General features: G+C 51.7%; 1 protein-coding gene across 1 annotated transcript; it reads left to right on the top strand.

Moving 5' to 3' along the window:
* Positions 1–3,529: 3,529 nt before the first annotated feature.
* Positions 3,530–14,994, top strand: TBX21 (T-box transcription factor 21). Its single transcript, XM_004012818.6, has 6 exons — positions 3,530–4,125; positions 11,419–11,573; positions 11,937–12,058; positions 12,656–12,805; positions 12,955–13,016; positions 13,258–14,994. The coding sequence occupies exons 1-6, from the start codon at positions 3,632–3,634 to the stop codon at positions 13,874–13,876; spliced, it is 1,602 nt and encodes a 533-aa protein (XP_004012867.2). The 5' UTR covers positions 3,530–3,631; the 3' UTR covers positions 13,877–14,994.
* The last annotated feature ends 2,777 nt before the right edge of the window (positions 14,995–17,771 follow it).

Here is a 17,771-nt window from a genome sequence, read left to right as displayed (position 1 = left end):
CCTACTATGCTAGGTCTCTACCAACAGCCACCCCCTGTGACTGCCCCGTGGGCCATTCAGCACCCTACCCTGGCACCATGCAGCATGAGCCCATTCAAGAGCCTTCCAGGTCCTGGGAGTGCTAAGCATCCACACATTGTAAGCAGAGATCACAGGTGATTGTTTAGATTCTGGGGTGAGGAATTGCCTGGTCCTGGCACTTCGTTAAGAAAATGTACTCAATGCCTGTAGTGGCCATCCTCAACCATCACACAGTCTTCCAGGTGCCAAGGGGCACACAACAAGCAGGGTCAGGGCACAGGCTTTCTCAGGTTGGGACATGATTTGGAAGCAGAATGGCAAAATGAGAGTGGGCCTGAGAGTGGGATGCATGGACTCCGGGGGGGCCCAGCATCACCAGGACAGATACTGGATAACCAGCCACAGACCTGGGAATCAGAATCTCCAGAGGCAGGTCTGAGGAATTCACATTGTAAAGCTTCCAGGCACAGTCATGGCAGGTGCTGTGTGGCATCAGAGGAGCCAAGCTCCTTTTTGAGTCTTGATAGGAAATGGCTTGAAAAGAAGCCTTGAATACAGGCAGAACAGGGTGAAGAAAACCGCTGTCCAGGTTGGTGAGATACGGGGCAATTTACTTTTCTGTTTTCCAAACCTTTTCTGATGTGATCACATGACTTTTCATTTATTATGAGTGTTCTCCCTCAAAATGGGAAGGCAACACTCTTGTGGGAAAAGCACTGGATCAGGAGTCAAGAGATGGGGGTTCCAGCCCTGGCTCTGCACAAGTGGGGAGTGGGAGTTTGGTAAGTTGTTCATTTTCCCACAGTTCCCATCCAGCCTGTCTCATGACGTTTGATGTTTGCTGGAGACAGTGTCTCTCCCATCCTAGAGACATACCCTGTCCTTTGCTCCTGCCCCACCTAGACCAGCCTTCTGGATGATCAGTGGGCAGATCCACGAGAGAGGGGCTGGGATGAGCAGCGATGGAAGTGAGCAGACCCCAGGAGGCCCTGTATCCTGCTCCACCTCCCCCACCTCTCCAGTCCTGGGGCCTGGGAAGAGGATGAGGTGGCAAGGGGAGGAGGAGGTGTCACTGCCAGGGTTCTTCTTCTCACCCAAGCTGGCAGAGAGGCGGGACTGGCAGTGGTGACACCAGGGCTACTCAGCCCCTGCTTTTCACAGGCACTTTCTTTTTTGGGTGGAGGGAATTGGAGGGAGTGTGTGAGGAACCTGGGGTTGATAAGCCGGGCTATAAGACCCTCTAACAGTTCATCAGGTTACACAAAGACTGCCTCCTGCCACCCTCTTCCTCCAGGGACATGCCCCCAGGTCCACCTGATTCTGAGATTCATAATCCATCCTGCCCCCAAAGCTGGGCAGGGGCTTAGGTTCTTCTGTTCAGGGGTAGGGGGATGGATCACTTCACCTGAGGATGAGCATGGAGAGGAGGAGAGGGAGAGACAGGGAGGAACAGGGCCCCACTTGGCCCTCCATAGCCAAGCACTTAGCAAGAATGTCTCCCAGAAGAGGCGTCAGCATCCCACAGCCTCGTGTCTCCTGGGGAAACCAGTCATTCAAGGAAGACTTACTAAAATCTTTCATGTTTCCCCAAAAGTAGCCAAGGGTCTCAAGATTACCCTCTCTTTCAAGCAATGCAGCCCACATGGAACAGCAGGCAGAAACTCCCCCCTTCTGTAAGGATGGAGAAGGTGGGTAATGGGCCAGGAGGAAGCCAGTTCCGGGATCTGGTGCTGCGGTGTGCTGGCCTCCGTGCTCAGAGGATGTGCTCAAGCTCTTTCCTCCCCCTCTCCCTGGGTCATGCCCGCCTCCTGGGGTCCCCAGCTTTGCTTTCACCTGCCAACCTGCCTCTTGGTTCAGCTCTAGTTGGGAGCAGAGAGTCCCCATGGGCCCCTGAGGGTGAAGCCCTGTTGAGTTGGGACAAGGATGCAGAGATGGGGCCAGCTCCCAGGGGAGAACTGAGGAGAGCTCGGGTGGAAGAGGAAAGAGAAGAGGTTAACCTTAAACATGATGACAATGTTAGGGAATTTTTTAAAACACTCTTATAAATGTAAATCTTTATATATTGACATGTAAAAAATTCCATTACACCTTATTGAGTGAAAAATCATTACAAAGTGTGTATATGTGTATGTATGGGGTGTGTGTGTGTGTGTGTGTGTGTGTGTGTGTGTGCAAAAGACAGACCAAAAGGGGATGTGCAAGGAAAGATGTCTGGGGTCTTCAGCAAAATTGTAATCCTTTTTGCCTCTGGGGGATGGAATTTGGAGTGATATACACAGTCCTGTTTTTACTTCTTTGTACTGCTTAAATTTTCTATATGAGTGTGTTTTATCTTTATTCACAGGAAAACTCCCAATGAAGATATTTTCAATCAGGGGAAAAACAATCATCACAAAAGGAATATAACTACATTAGTTAACAGAAAAGGAAAACAGAGAAAGACAAGCCCCCAGAGTCCTACCACCAAGGCAGCCCTTCAGAACTTGTGGTGGGTTTCCTTCCTGTCAGCCAGCTCTGGGTCTGTTCAAAGCTGCTTTTCCATCCAGGTATAATAATAGACTGTAAAGTGCCACCCAGGTGTCCCCTCTCGTGTAAGGCTCACAGGCCGTCTGAAAAATGCATCAGTTTGTTTTCTCTAGCCTAGGGGACTTGAGGCTGACCTTCAGGCAAAGGAAGTGACTTGCCCAGGTCACATATACCTGAGTGATGGTCAGAGCCAGTCCTGGGACTCTGAGCACAGGTAGTCCAGTGCCGCTTCCAGTGCCCGTGGCTGACACACCCGGGCGCAAACCCTCAGCTGCTGCTATGCAGTTCGCTTGAAGGAACTCTTCTTGCTGCCCACCAGATCCCACGTCTGCCCTAGGCTGAAGGAACAGATGCATGGGACACAGCCCCCCTGGGCCTCTGGCAAAGAGGAAGAGCGCAACACTTCACACAAAGCCACTCAGCACGGAGCCTGGGCACATAGCGAGCATCAGTGAACATCTTGTCACATGACCATGGGCGAAGCAGCTCGGAGCCTGCGAGTAAGCCCATCTGGGTCATCACCAAAGGCTTCCCGTAGGAGGGGGCCTTGGAGTTGAAGCTTCAAGGATGGGTGGAATTTCCACAAGGGTCCAGAGGAGAGAAACAGTCTGGCGTTTCACGTGGAGGGGTTGACTCTCCCATAAAGCATAAAGTCTTTGAGCGTGAACTACAAGGCGCACCGGAGACTCGCTGCTCTGCACGATGGGGGCCCTACAGCCCTCACCAACCGTGTAGAATTTGCCGAGTTATTAGCCAGGAGGGGCGGGGTGAGGCGGGGCGGGGCCGAGGTGGGGGGTGGGGAGGTGGTGGCCGAGAGAGCTTCATAAAGCCACAGCAAAGGCGCCGCGACGCTAGTGACAGCGACCCGCTGGAGAGGGAGCCCGGGAGCTGCCGCGCGCCCGCCAAACGCGGGCGCAGGACCCAGGCGTCCGAGCCCGGGCTCCGCTGGGGCCCCGCCCCGCCCCCAGCCCCAGGGCCTCCGCCCCGCCCCCACCCACTCCTGCCCAGCCGACCCCCGCGCCCGCCCCCGCGCGCAGAGGGGCCGGTCCTCGACGGCCCGCGGGAAGGTGCCAGCCCGCCCCGGATGGGCATCGTGGAGCTAGGCTGCGGAGACATGCTAACGGGCACCGAGCCGATGCCGGCGAGCGACGAGGGCCGGGCGCCAGGCGCCGACCCGCAGAACCGCTATTTCTACCCGGAGGCGGGCGCGCAGGACGCGACCGACCGTCGCGGGGGTGCCAGCCTGGGGGCGCCCTACGCCGGGGGCGCCCTGGTGCCCGCCCCGCCCGGCCGCTTCCTCGGAGCCTACGCCTACCCGCCCCGGCCCCAGGCCGCCCCCGGCTTCCCCGGGGCGACCGAGCCCTTCCCGCCGACGCCGGGCGCCGAGGGCTACCAGCTCGGGGACGCCTACTCGGCTCCGGACCCGCGCGCCGCACTCTACCCGGGGCCGCGGGAGGATTATGCACTGCCGGCGGGGCTGGAGGTGTCCGGGAAGCTGAGAGTTGCGCTCAACAACCACCTGTTGTGGTCCAAGTTCAATCAGCACCAGACGGAGATGATCATCACCAAGCAGGGACGGTGAGTGAGCCGCGCGCGGAGTGCCAGCGGCGGGCGCCCCTTCGTCCTGCCTGCCCTGACCTAGACGCGCTTCTGCTTTTCTGTCGAGACCTTGCTCGTGTCTCCGTGCCCCTCGCAGCTTTGGCTCAGGCCTTGAGGGGAAGGAGGGAGTTGAGGTGGGGACGGACAACCTGGGGGCTGTTTACTCTCGGGACATTGCGCCGACAGGCGCAACCCAAACCCGTGAGTGACGGAGGAGAGAGACACAGGGAGCCATGGTTTGGTTTAGGGCGAGGGTGCCTATGGTTTCCCCAGGCACTAGTGTGCCGCTCTCTGCCTGAGTGGGGGACACCCAGGGCGCAGGGGGAGTGTGCGATGTGGGTCTGACAGAGCAGAGCACCTCTTCGCCACTATGTGCTGGGAAACCGAGGGGAGGGCAGAGTCTTGCAGTGGAGCGGGCAACAAACCAGCCCTCATCTCAGGGGCCCTCTGTGCCCACCTCTCCCAGCGCCCTTGCTGCTGTTGTATACAGGTCAGTTCTAGGGGAGGGAGACGTGTAAAACTGGGATTTGGTGACACAGAGATATAGTCGCCAAGTTTCCTTTCCGGTAGTACTTTGAGATCATGTGTCTGGTGCGTGCGTGTCGTGGGGGGAGGGGGATGGTACAGTGGGAGAGGGCACAGATTCCTTCCCCACACGGTCCCTGCCTGAGGGCACAGATGTCAATGGGCCTGAGCAGGTGAAGCGACCTCAAGGGTCCCAGCTGGCAGCCAGTCCCACTCTCTGTACCCTTCAAGGCCTGTCCCGGAAAGCCTGCCCCACCCTGATCCAGACATTCAGTCCACCCTGGGGAACCCCTGGTTCCGTGGCTCAGGCTCCCCTGAGCCCAGTGCGTGCAGGGTAGGGTTTTGGGGCTAAGGGTGCTGCTTCCGGAGAGAGTCTCCTACGTGGGGAAAGAAAGAGAAACTTGCAGCTTGTGTGTTATTTGTGTAGCAAACTCCACTGAGTGGGCCCTGACTGTGTCTGGTGGGTGAGAGTGTGCACCCACCCTTCCCAGGGGGGTTCTGTGTGGGCAGAGAACTACTGAGGGCCTCTGTGTGGAGCGACTGTGTCATCAGTGGACCCAAGAGGTGTTGCAGAGCAGATAGGAAGTGTGGGGCTCGGGAAGGGAGAGCGGAGAGGCCATGCTGGGCCAGAGGGTTGACACTCATTCAAGCAGCACCCTTGGCCCCAAACCCTACCCTGTATGCACGGGGCTCAGTGGAGCCTGAGCCGTGGAACTGGATCCCTCAGGGTAGGCTGAATATCTGGGCATTGCTGGAACATTTTTCCGTCCTGATGAATGATTTCTGTGGGATGGCTTGGAAGTGAGGGACCTGTCCACCGATCACAATTCAAGTTGCTGAACTGTTCTTTCTCGGGGATGAACCCAGGAAAGACGGCATTTTCTTTTATGGCCTGGCCTTCATCTTCTAGGCCATCTGATAATTCCTCTCTGCTCCCCCAACCCTAGCCCCCTTCTGGGTGCACCTAGGCACAGCCCAGGCTTCTAGGCTGGCATGTCTAAATTGGAGGGAACCCAGAAGGTCCTGTTCCGTCTTCTTCCTGGACATACAGGGACATGGACCTAGAGACAGTAAGAGGCTTTTCTGAGGTCGCATAGCACATCCATCGCCGGCAGAACTGGCACCAGCTCCCAGATGGTATGTGCCTGGGTTTCTTTCTCTGCTCCCCCAAGACCAGGGGTAAAAACAGCCACCAACACTGTCCAAAGGCCTTGATGCATTCATGGTGCTTTCACTTCCATTATTTCACTGCGCTGGGTAGGCCAAGCAGCCTCCCCGTTTGCAGCCGAGGGCGCTGAGGCGCAGGGGGCTGATGGCTTTCACTCGGTCACACGGCAGACCCGAACTCAAGCCTCCACTCCGTTGAGGCAGGAAGCCTTTCCTCCCCGGGGCGGCCTGCTGGGGTCTCCCCACAGACTTGTGGCCAGGCCCCTGACCCTCCAGTCTTAAGGGCTGGGGTAGACAGAGCTTCAGCAGAACTTCAGGGATGGGATCTGGGGGTACAGGACTGGCTGTGGGTCTTAGGGTGCAGTGCAGTACATATTGCTGTGCTGGTTGTCTCCTTTACAACCTCCTTTTTCCTTTACATTCCTGCTGAATAATCCTCTGTTGACAGTTGTGTTGTCTCTCTTTTATTTTTTATTTTTTTTATTTTACTTTTTTATCTTTTGGCTGTCCTGCGCTCATGTGCAGCATGTGGGATCTTAGTTCCCTAACTAAGGATTGAACCTGAGCCCCCTGCCTAGGCAGCTTGGAGTCTTAACTACTGACTCACCAGGGAAGTCCCTTGTTGTCTCTCTTTTATTTAAACCCACACACTTAATTTCCTTTATTATGAAAAATTCCAATATATATAAAAGTGAAGAGAAACGTGTAACAGATCTCCATCTACCCATTACCTAGCTGTCGATACCAGTCCAACCCTATTTCTACTTTTCCTTTCTCTGTTAACGTCCATACCTCGGGTCTGAAACTATGTTAGTGATAGCGTAATTAGTAAGTAAATCCTAGGCACTATGACTTCATCCTTAAGTAGTTATCCGTGCACCTCTAAAAAAATTTTTTTTTTTAAATAAACGCAATACCATTAGCAAACCTGAAAAGAAATTCTTAAATATCTTCAAATTTCCCTGATCGTTTTGTATGCTTGCGCGCACTCCCGTTTTGCAATCCTCACGCTTTCAATCCATCCTGACGGACTGCTTCGGACACTTCGTGGGCTGGAGCTGTTGGAAGGCGACAGTGGCCTCTCACCATTTCCCTTGAGGCCTCCTCTTGGATCAGGCCTCAGGGGCCCCAGGGTGCGGTGGAGGAGACAGAGGACACACGGCCCCCAGTTCGGCACCCGGGTCTGTGAACTTAGGCTCCAGTGATCTGGGAAGTCGGCAGCCATTTCCTTCTGCTACTGGCTTCTGAAAAGCAAGACGGGCTCAGTGAACAGCTCCCTTTCTGTCCTCCTGCCCTGGTAGACTGGCTTGTCCCTCTATGGTTTCCAGTGATCCGTCAGTCACCACCACATCACCCACGACTTTCTTCCTTTTTGAAAAATCCTTCCAGCAGGCCCACCCACAGCCCCGTAGCCTTTCGCCTTGGGGCTGACTCACTCCCTCCCAGATTCTTCCTCTCCTACCCACCCTAGAGCCACCCCGCAGTGTGGACAGGACACACAGTCATGCTCTCCTCCAGAGCAGGAATGGGATGAGGAGAGGGCCGGGGGGGTGGTTCTGGAGTCCAGAGACTGATCCAGGCAGCTCAGATGGGACTGGGAGGGGAAACAGATGATAGGAAGATGGACCGGCCAACTGGAGGGTTTGGAGTTCGAGTTTGTGTGTTCCTGGTCTGATAAGGGCACTCATGTTGCCCGGCCTCGTGTTGTTTCTGGGAGGCAGGCTGTCTGATAGTCAATGGTAGACATTCTCAGCAGAGGAAGAGCCAGGCAGCTGTCTCTGTGTGTGGGTGTGTGGGTGTGCAGTAATTGCTGGCAATCCCCATTTTTCTGGGTGTGATTAATTGATTATTATAATTAAGATAACTCTGTTGTTAAACAGCTCTATTTGCATTTGTGTATGTTTGTGCGAGGTTAGGGCTTGGTAAAACAATTTCAGTCCTGCATTATCCTCGATCGCAGGCCTCAGCCCTTTTGGTTTTCTCCTCTCTATATTCCAACTCCAAGAACTTTTTAGATCTTTGAAAAATATTTTTAGCTTTAAGCCTGCTTTAATTTGGGCTGATGGGCTTCATTTCTCGTGGGATGGGTGAAAATGGCTTTGCTTTTTCTCTTCCCCTGTTTGCTGGTGGCCGTCTGATTTCTATTTAGTGGATCCGAGGTTAGTGGGAGGAGGCACTCCCTTGATGCTCAGGTGCGTTTTTCATTTGGATCCGTAAAAACATTGCCGGAACATGCTCCTCAGACTTCCCTGGCAGTCCAGTAGTTAAGACGCCAAACATCCACTTCAGGGATTATGGGGGTTTGATCCCTGGTTGGGGAAAATCCCACACTCCCCGTGGAGCATGGCCGAAAACAAACAAAAAAACCCTCCTCAAAAGTGGTTTCAATTTACACCCCCACAGATAGTGGAGGAAAGGGCCAATTATCCTGCAGGCTCAATAGCAATTAGGTATTATCAATTTTGAAACATTTTGGGAACATGCCTGATAAAAGTGTTAGTCATTCAGTCATGTCCAACTCTTTGCAACCTGGTGAACTGTAGCCCACCAGGCTCCTCTGTTTATGGGATTTTCCAGGCAAGAATACTGGAGTGGGTTGCCGTTTCCTAACCCAGCTCTCTTACATTGCAGGCAGATTCTTTACCGTCTGAGCCACCAGGGAAGCCCAGACTGATAAAAACCATCTCCTTTAAATTTGTGCCTAATAACTGCGAATTGGAGCATTGTCGGAAGTGTTCAGGATGGGGAAGGGGTACAATGACTCGGCAAATCATTTCAAGGTGGATGGTCCTTAAGGAGTGATGAGCTCTCTTTTCTAGGGGCTCAGATTGGCATCAGACTCCCTTTTCCTTCCCAGCAAAGCGTCATGTAAATCAAGGGCTATTTTGGAATCCCAGCTGGCGGTGAGTCTAGATCTTTAGAGTGAAGCTGAGACCTCCCTTGTCCTCTCCCTCTCCCCTGCCCTGCCCCAGTCTCCTTGTGTCTCCTGCTTGTCCCTCTACTAGTAAGAAGCAGGAGGGGACGGTGGGGATTATAGCACATGCCCTGCCATCAGGAGACTCCAGCTCTGTGCTTCCACCAAGAAGCCATCACCAAACTTCTCTGAGCCTCATTTTCTTCAGATATAAAATTGGAAAAAAACATTTTGTACCTCAAAGGACTTTTTCAGTGAACTGGCTGCTGCATGAGTAGACGTACAATGAATAAGTTCCCTTCTCTCTCTTTATTACTACGTGTCTGGATAGGAACTGGGTACAATATAGGAAGCATGAATGACCTGACCACTGTTGCAAAATGAGTTAGTGGTAGCAATGGTTTGAAAATATTCTCTCACTCTCGATTGCTCAAAGCCTCATCCCTAACTTTGATTTCTCCAGTTGACTGGCACGCTAAGCTCCTGGGACCCAAGGCCTCAAACCAGAACTCTGGACTCTTGCTTGGGGTTCTTCAGCCAGGCCAGAGAGTTTTGATCACTCTGGGCCTGGGAGAAGGTGGGATGAGGGTGGGAGAGGGGAGACGGTGAGCTGAGTTGCACATCTTTCAAACTTCTTAACGGCTCTGAGAGGAAAAATGGACAGGAATTGTTATCTCCATTTATAGGTGAAGGAAGTGAGGTTTGGTTTAAGAATTAACTTATCCAAGACCATAGGGCCAGTAAGTCTCTTTTTCTCAGCCCAGGAGAGTCTGGGGAAGGCAGGAAGGTGACAGTACTCTCCCCGGAGATCTTTCCAAGGTTATTAGGGATGTTGCTCTAGGACCCTCTGGGGACTCGTGTGTGTGTGTGTGTGTGTGTGCGCGTGTGCACACATGCATGCTCAGTTGTGTCCAGTTCTTGGCGATCCCGTGGACTGTAGACTGGGATCCACCTGAAAGTGTTCCCTGACCCCTGGAACTCTCAATCCCCCAGGTTTCCTGACTCATGGACCAGTGCCTTTCTTCCCGCCCTGCAGGGCTTCTTGTAGGAGGAGGAGAGAAGTGTGTGGGAACGAAAAGCAATTCTGATGAGGGTTTGACTCTGCCATCTTAAGAAGTGTACTCTTCCTGCTTGAGTTAGAAGAGACAGGCTAAGCCGGAGAGGCGGTGGTGATGGTAGAGGTGCTGGTTGTAGTGATGGTGGTGATGGGAGTTGTGGTCATTGAGGTGTTCCTTGTAGTGATGCTGGCGATGGTGGAGGTGTTGGTTGTGATAATGATGATGTTGATAGTGGAGATATTGGTTGTAATGATGGTGGTGGTGGTGGAGGTGCTGGTTGTACTGATGTGGTGTTGGGGTGGGGGAGTGATAGTGGAGGTAATGATCATAGTGGTGGTAGTGATGCTGATGCTGCAGGTGCTGGTTGTAGTGATGGTGGTGATGGGGTGGTGATGCTGGAGGTGATGGAGATGGTTGTGGAGTGGCAGTGCTTAGTCCTCCGAATCTGTTACTCAGCACAATAGCACAGCATCCCAAATCCAACTTCCTCCACTTTTCCTGGGAACCAGGACTTTGATCACGAGAACTGTGCCCAATAGAGTCCCTCGTCCAGGTGGATGGAAAGCTCCGGCTAGGACTTCAGCTACTTGTCTGAAGACCCAGGCCTGGAGCAGGTAGCACTGCAGACGTCAGGCCCAGGAGGATGGGGCAGGGAAAGCCTGCAGATGACCGCTCTGGGGCTAGGTGTGTGTTAGCACCGTGAGAGCCGCAGCGAGAGGATGGATGATAGACTGAGGCCAGACCAGGGTTCGGGGAACTCAGAGATGAAGACCTACTAGGAACGGCCTGTGTTGGGGCTGGCTTGTGGCTTTGCTCCCCTCCAGGGAGCAAACTAAGGCTAGAGACGGGTGTGCAGCTAATGTTAGCAACTGACACTCAAAAATAAAAACATTTTTTAAAGCCCTGCTTCATAGTGTTTGCTGATTTCCCTTGCAAGCTGCCCACATGTTATCACTGAACTTGGAGTTGGGAAGAGACGTGAGGCAGCAAATATTATCTAGTATATCTCCACCATACCGATAAACAATCTCAAGAGCAGAGATAATAGTAAAGTGTAGTAAAAAATATCGAGAAGTGATTTTTTTGAGTATTTATTACCTTGACTTGTAATGTAATATATTTCATGGTAGTTTCTATGATTTAATCTTCATTGATATTTATTTTTGGTTGTGCTGGGTCTTCACTGCTGCACAGGCTTTCTCTAGTTGCCACAAGCGGGGACTGCTCTTATTTCGGTAAGCAGCTTCTCATTGCAACGAATTCCCTTGTTGTGGAGCACAGGCTCTAGAGCTCGAAGGACTTAGTAGTTGTGGCTCGTGGGCTTAGTTGCCCTGCGGTATGCGGAATCTTCTCCGACCAGGGATCGAACCATGTCCCGTGCACTGGCAGGTGGATTCTTAACCCCTGGACCACCAGGGAAGTCCTGATTTAATTTTTAATTGTTGCTGTCAAACAACTGGCTGGCAGACTTCCTGGACTTCCCCAGCTGGCTCTGGTGAGGATGAGAGCTGGCTCCAGCACACCACTGATGGGTGGCCTTTGCCCAGGAAACGGCTGTCCGGGGGACTGGGGGCCGATGATATTGGTGGGTTTCTCTGTTCTCCCCAGACGGATGTTCCCATTCCTGTCATTTACTGTGACTGGGCTGGAGCCCACCAGCCATTACCGGATGTTTGTGGATGTGGTCTTGGTGGACCAGCACCACTGGCGGTATCAGAGCGGCAAGTGGGTGCAATGTGGAAAGGCCGAGGGCAGCATGCCAGGTACGTGCCTCCTTGGGAACCGGGGGCATGATTTTTCTCTAAGACTGTGCGCCCCCTGGTGGAGCCAAGAGGAAACCCCCACCCCCAACCCCCTGCCTCTTGACTGCTAGGATTTAGTTCTCTAGTTCCACCCCGCCCCATCCACTCCATCCCACACCCCCCTTCCCCTCCCACTTCTCACTTTAATTCTGTGCTCTGTCCTGTCTTCAGCTCGGTCCTCTGCCCACACCTCCCCCATCCTGCCCCGGCTGTCCTCCCCCTCCATCCTTCTTGCCGTGCCCCTCAGAACAGGCAACGGAAGCCCCATATGACCAGGGACCTGGTCCCAGGAGCTGCATGCCAAAAAGATATAACTGTCCACAGGGAACCGCCTGTACGTCCATCCAGATTCCCCCAACACCGGAGCCCACTGGATGCGCCAGGAGGTGTCGTTCGGGAAACTAAAGCTCACGAACAACAAGGGGGCTTCCAACAATGTGACCCAGGTGGGACACCTCCCCTCAGGAAAGCCCCCCACCTTTCCCTGTCCCTGAGGCCACAGTGGATCCTGCAGGCTGATTCTGTTCTATAAGAGTGACCTCTCTCCCTCTCTGACTCTGGTTCTTTCCCACCCACCTTGAGAGGAAGCTGAATCTCAAGGCAGACGGGGGTCACATTCAGGCCAACGTGGGCCAGCCCAGCCTGGGTGTTTCTTCACCGAATCCCAGCTGCAATTGCTAGTATTGGGTATGGAGTCGATACTGGTGGTCCTAGGGAGAGGGTGCAGGGTTTCTTTGAGTTGAGCAAGCCTATTAAAGATGCCCTTATTCCCTGAGAAGCCCTGTTTGTGCTAATACTTTGGTCACAGTGGCCATTTGGAGATAGGAAAGGGGGCAAGAGAATAGCACTGGTGCCCTGAGGAGGTTCAGGACTGAGGTTGGAGGCTTGGGAGAAGTTACGTGTTGGCAGGGCAGAACAAGGGTCACAATGACTTCAGGGTCCTTTGTAGCTTGGCCATAGGGTGGACCATAGGTGGGGTGGGGGAGGGGAGGGTTCCTTTGCACTCCCTCCTCCCATGCTCACAGTCATCTCACCCGCCTCAGATGATTGTGCTTCAGTCCCTCCATAAATACCAGCCCCGGCTGCACATTGTCGAAGTCAACGATGGAGATCCAGAGGCGCCCTGCAACACGCACATCTTCACTTTCCAAGAAACCCAGTTCATTGCAGTGACCGCCTACCAGAACGCCGAGGTGAGGGCTGCCTGGGCGAGGGTAGGCTGAGCCTGGGCAGGTTGGGTGGGAAGAAGGGAAGAACAGGGCCCCTTGACTTCTTGGGAGTGAATTTGGAAGTTCCTCAGCCTCAGACTCAGCACTCAGATGACTGTTTCCCTTCTTTCTAGATTACTCAGCTGAAAATTGATAATAACCCTTTTGCCAAAGGATTCCGGGAGAACTTTGAATCGTAAGTGCCCCTGGGTTCAACTCATGTTGGCAGAGGCCTTCCTTGTCTGTCTGGGACTGGAACTCCAGACAAGTGCTCAGCCCTCTCTGCCTCTGCGGTGGGGAAGTGTGCAGTGGTTGCAGAAGGGCAGCGGGCAGGTCAGGAAGGAGGTATGGGGAGGGTCGTGCAGCAGGCAGGCTCCTAACTGACCAGTTCTATTCATGACCCCCTGTCTTTTGCCCCCTGTTTGTTTTTTTTAAAGCATGTATGTATCCGTTGACACCAGCGTCCCCTCCCCGCCTGGACCCAACTGTCAACTGCTCGGGGGAGACCACTATTCCCCTCTCATCCCCAACCAGTATCCCGTTGCCAGCCGTTTCTACCCCGACCTTCCTGGCCAGGCCAAGGATGTGGTTCCCCAGACTTACTGGCTGGGAGCCCCCCGGGACCACAGCTACGAGGCCGAGTTTCGCGCTGTCAGCATGAAGCCTGCATTCCTGCCCTCCGCGCCTGGGCCCACCATGTCCTACTACCGAAGCCAGGAAGCCCTGGCGTCTGGAGCGGGCTGGCCTGTGGGCTCCCAGTACCCTCCCAAGGTGGGCCCAACCAACTGGTTCCACTCCATGCGAACTCTGCCCATGGAACCTGGCCCTGGAGCCTCAGAGGGGCGGGGGCCAGAGGAGCAGGGCTCCCCCTCCCTGTGGACTGACATCGCCCCACTGCGGCCAGAGTCCAGCAACTCAGGACTGGGCGAAGGAGACTCTAAGAGGAGGCGTGTGTCCCCCTATCCTTCCAGCGGTGACAGCTCCTCTCCTGCGGGGGCCCCTTCTCCTTTCAATAAGGAAACTGAAGGCCAGTTTTATAACTGTTTTTCCAATTGAGCAGATGATGTGAAAAGAAAAGGAAGAGCGTCGTTAGGTTGGTGACGCCAACCACACCACAAACTCAGGACTGAGCTGTCCCCAGCTGCTTCTGTCCTGTCTCCTTTTGTAGTTGGTTGAGGAAGAGGGGGGTCAAGAAGGATTCTGAGGTTCACCTGCTGTCTCCTGGCCCACCGGGAAAACTGTGAGGACTGTCCTCTGCCCCAACTACAGTCATATACCTGGTGCTGCTTCTGGCTGTGGGTTCCCAGCTGGAGAACATAAAATGGACCACGGAAGGTCTGGGACACAAAAGAGCTTCCTCTCTTCTGCAGGTTGGGGTTGGGCTTGGGGGTGGGGGTGTCAGGGTCAGGTGGGATGGCCCAGCTGGAGACTCAGATCTCTTCCTCTGTAGAGTAACTGTCAGCATTTTCATTTCTGTGTGTGTTAATCCCTGATATGGAAATAAAGACACGTGGATTTTGTAAGTCAGCCAGCCAGGGTCAGGGAGAGGACCCGAGTGACTTTGAACAACTGGCCTGGGCCCCACCCTCTTAGACACAGTGGAGTCCTGAGGAAGGGGCTGGCAAGGGGGTGGGGATTGTGCATGACTCAAGAAGCAAAGTCTTGAGATTTCCCAAGTGGCTCGGTGGTAAAGAATCTGCCTGACAGTGCAGAAGACACAGGGTTTAATCCCTGACCCGGGAAGATCTCACATGCCATGGGGCAACTAAGCCTGTGCCCCGCCACCATTGAGCCTGTGTCCTGGAGCCCGGGAGCTGAACCTGCTGAGCCCACGTGCTGCAGCTGCTGAACCCAGCGAGCCTAGAGCCTGCGCTCTGAAACAAAAGACGCCGCCTCAATGAGAAACCTACATCCCACAGCTAGAGGGTAGCCCCGCAAGTAGGGAAATGCTCCGCACAGCACTGAAGACCCAGCACAGCCAAAAATAAATAAATAAACTAATTTTTTCATTTTAAAAAAGAGCACTGACTTGCCAAGGGGACAGGGGATGGTGTGTAAGGATGCATTTTTCTTTTTTTGGGAAACAGGGGAGGCTATTTATTGTACAGAGAGTGGTGTCCAGATATATTACTTTTGTCTTCATCACTTTCTGGAAATAAACACAAAACTGTCAAGCGTGTCCTGCTTTGATACCTGGGTGGGGGACACAGGCGGGGACTCTACTGGGAACTACAGCTGTACCCAAACTGTTCTCTCTGCTCTAGAACAGAACTTGAAGTTCCGAAGACCCTCCTAGAAACTAGAGGTGATTTCACTCGGGATAAACTGAATTAGAGCAATTCTGCATGTCCTGCCTTGGTGCTCAGGTTGATGGCTGATGCCACCTCTTAAGGTATCTTGGGATACCCTGACTGTAGAGCTGGATGTGAGGGCAAGACCAGAGGGTGGGGGCTCTGCAGAAAAAGATGACACTTGATTTTTCTGTGCATTTCTGGCAGCTTGGGATCTCCATCTTCATCTTGGGGTTGTTCAAAGATTAAGGAGTAAACATAAATAGGACCACATGAAATTGCTGTTTTCATAGGTCAAGAACAGCTAAATATTGGCAGTTTCATTTTATCCAACCTAGTATATGTAATGAGTTAAAACAGTGCCAGAAAAACAGTAAGCCCTCAAGGTGTAAACTATTATCATTGTCAATATTATCATCCTCTAGCTGTTTCTCTCTCTCCTTGCAAACATACTGAATTGTGGTTGTAAAATGATACATGCTTCTTTTAAAGAATTAAAGCATTGTGGAAAAGTATGAAGACAACAATAAATTATCTTAACTCTTACTGCCCATGAATAATTATCACTAACAATAGGTGGATTAGATAGACAGAAATATATGTATGATATTGGAATCATACTGAAAATGCTTTTTTTTCTTAAAACTATCAAATTTTCATTAACAGAAGCTAATGATAATGATAATAACAGCCCACCAAGCAAACCATCAAGACCCCCCAAACTCTCAAATGAGTGAAGAGAATTGCTGAACTCAAAATAAGTCTTCCTTCAAGATGAGAAATATTTCTTGAAAGAGCATGCAAAGGTTAAAAAAGGAGCTATGGGAAATAGTAAAAGGTCAGAGTTACTATGTTTGCCTCACCCCAGTCCAGAGTATACCATTCTAATGTGGGAACAATGTTACAGGCTTTGGGGTGTTGTTCCAGTTCTGTTCAGAGCCTGGAAAATTTTGCTTGTTTCATAGTTCACATGGACTCTTTTACTGGTCTCTGCCCAGAGGTAATTTTCATTACCATCTAGTCAGAAGAAGGAAAAGATAAGGGGACAGTCATATCCTTGGTTCCATCTTCTTTGGATTTGGAAGTTCATCTTTTTAAAATGACATGAGGAAGTCAGCCATCTTGCACTCTGTGAATACAGATTAATTCTTCACTTGCCCTACCCCTTGCCTCTCACTCTTTGGAGTTAATGATATTAAGTTGAGCTTATTTCTTTTTTGGGGGAACTCTGGTGGGTAGTTACAATAGTTTTCTCCCTCACTATTTTTAAATGGTTTTGGTTTACTTCATTATATGCAGTGAAAGCAGTTGTGATCAAGTCATACTCTTTTGTTTTCTTCTGGAAGTCTGGTTACAGATGTTTTGATGCTTTGTTATTTGACTCACAAAAGTTCATTACTAGTATTTCTTCACTGTTAGATGAACCTTCCCAAATATTATATATTTTCCAAAATATATTTGTTTATTTTACTGAATGTATATGAATTCACATACGCAGAGTTGTTAGTCAATGTAATGCATTTTACCTTATCAGTCTGACTACCCTGGTGATCCAGTGGTTAGGACTCCGCACTTCCAGTGCAGGGGGCTTGGGTTCAATCCCTGGTTGGGGAACTAAGACCCCCACGTGCCATGCACGATATATGAGAGCTGGACGTGACTGAGGACACACATGCACACGTATATACGGTGGTGGGAGTTAGGCCCTAAGTCGTGTCCAGCTTCTTGCAACCCCAAGGACCCCATGACCTGCAGCACACCAGGCTTCCCTGTCCTTCCCTATCTCCCGGAGTTTCTTCAAATTCATGCCCATTGAGTCAGTGATGCTATCTAACCATCTCATCCTCTGCAGCCCTCTTCTCCTTTTGCCATCAGTCTTTCCCAGGATCGAGGTCTTTTCCAATGAGTCAGCTCTTCGCATCAGGTGGCCAAAGTATTGGAGCTTCAGCTTCAGCATCAGTCCTTCCAATGAATATTCAGCACTGATTTCCCAAGATTGGCTGATTTGATTTCCTTGCAGTCCAAGGGACTCTCAAGAGTCTTTTACAGCACCACAGTTCAAAAGCATCAATTCTTTGGTGCTCAGCTTTCTCTATGGTCCAACTCTCACATCTGTACATGACTCCTGGAAAAACCATAGCTTTGACCATATGGACCTTTGTCAGTAAAGTGATATCTTTGTTTGCGAATATACTCTAGGTATGTCATAGCTTTCCTTCCAAGGAAATCTTTTAATTTCATGGCTGCAGTTACCATCTGCAGTGATTTTGAAGCTCAATAAAACAAAATCTGTCACTGCTTCCACTTTTTCCCCTTCTATTTGCATGAAGTGATAGGATCAGATGCCATGATAACCAGCTTTTTCATTCTCCTCTTTCATCCTCATCAAGAGGCTCTTCAGTTTATCTTCACTTTCTGCCATTAGAGTGATATCATCTGTATATCTGAGGTTGTTGATATTTCTCCTAGCAATCTTTATTCCAGCTTGTGATTCATCCAGCCCAGGATTTCACATGATATGTGTGTGTGTGTATATATATATATATATGTATGTATGTATGTATGTATGTATGTATAGATGCATGCTAAGTCGCTTCAGTCATGTCCAACTCTGTGCGACCCTATGAACTGTAGCCCACCAGGCTTCTTTGTCCATGGGA

The sequence above is a fragment of the Ovis aries genome, chromosome 11 (assembly GCF_016772045.2).
Source record: "Ovis aries strain OAR_USU_Benz2616 breed Rambouillet chromosome 11, ARS-UI_Ramb_v3.0, whole genome shotgun sequence".
Classification (NCBI taxonomy): Eukaryota; Metazoa; Chordata; class Mammalia; order Artiodactyla; family Bovidae; genus Ovis; species Ovis aries.
The sequence above is the reverse complement of the archived record's forward strand: the minus strand, read 5'-3'. Positions and strand labels throughout refer to the sequence as shown.

Bases quoted from the DNA above. Each gene is read 5' to 3' on its own strand.
- TBX21 (XM_004012818.6), top strand. From the start codon at position 3,632: ATGGGCATCGTGGAGCTAGGCTGCGGAGACATGCTAACGGGCACCGAG. The intron at 11,574-11,936 runs GTACGTGCCTCC...AACTGTCCACAG, and splicing joins GGCCGAGGGCAGCATGCCAG to GGAACCGCCTGTACGTCCAT. The intron at 12,059-12,655 runs GTGGGACACCTC...CACCCGCCTCAG, and splicing joins CTTCCAACAATGTGACCCAG to ATGATTGTGCTTCAGTCCCT.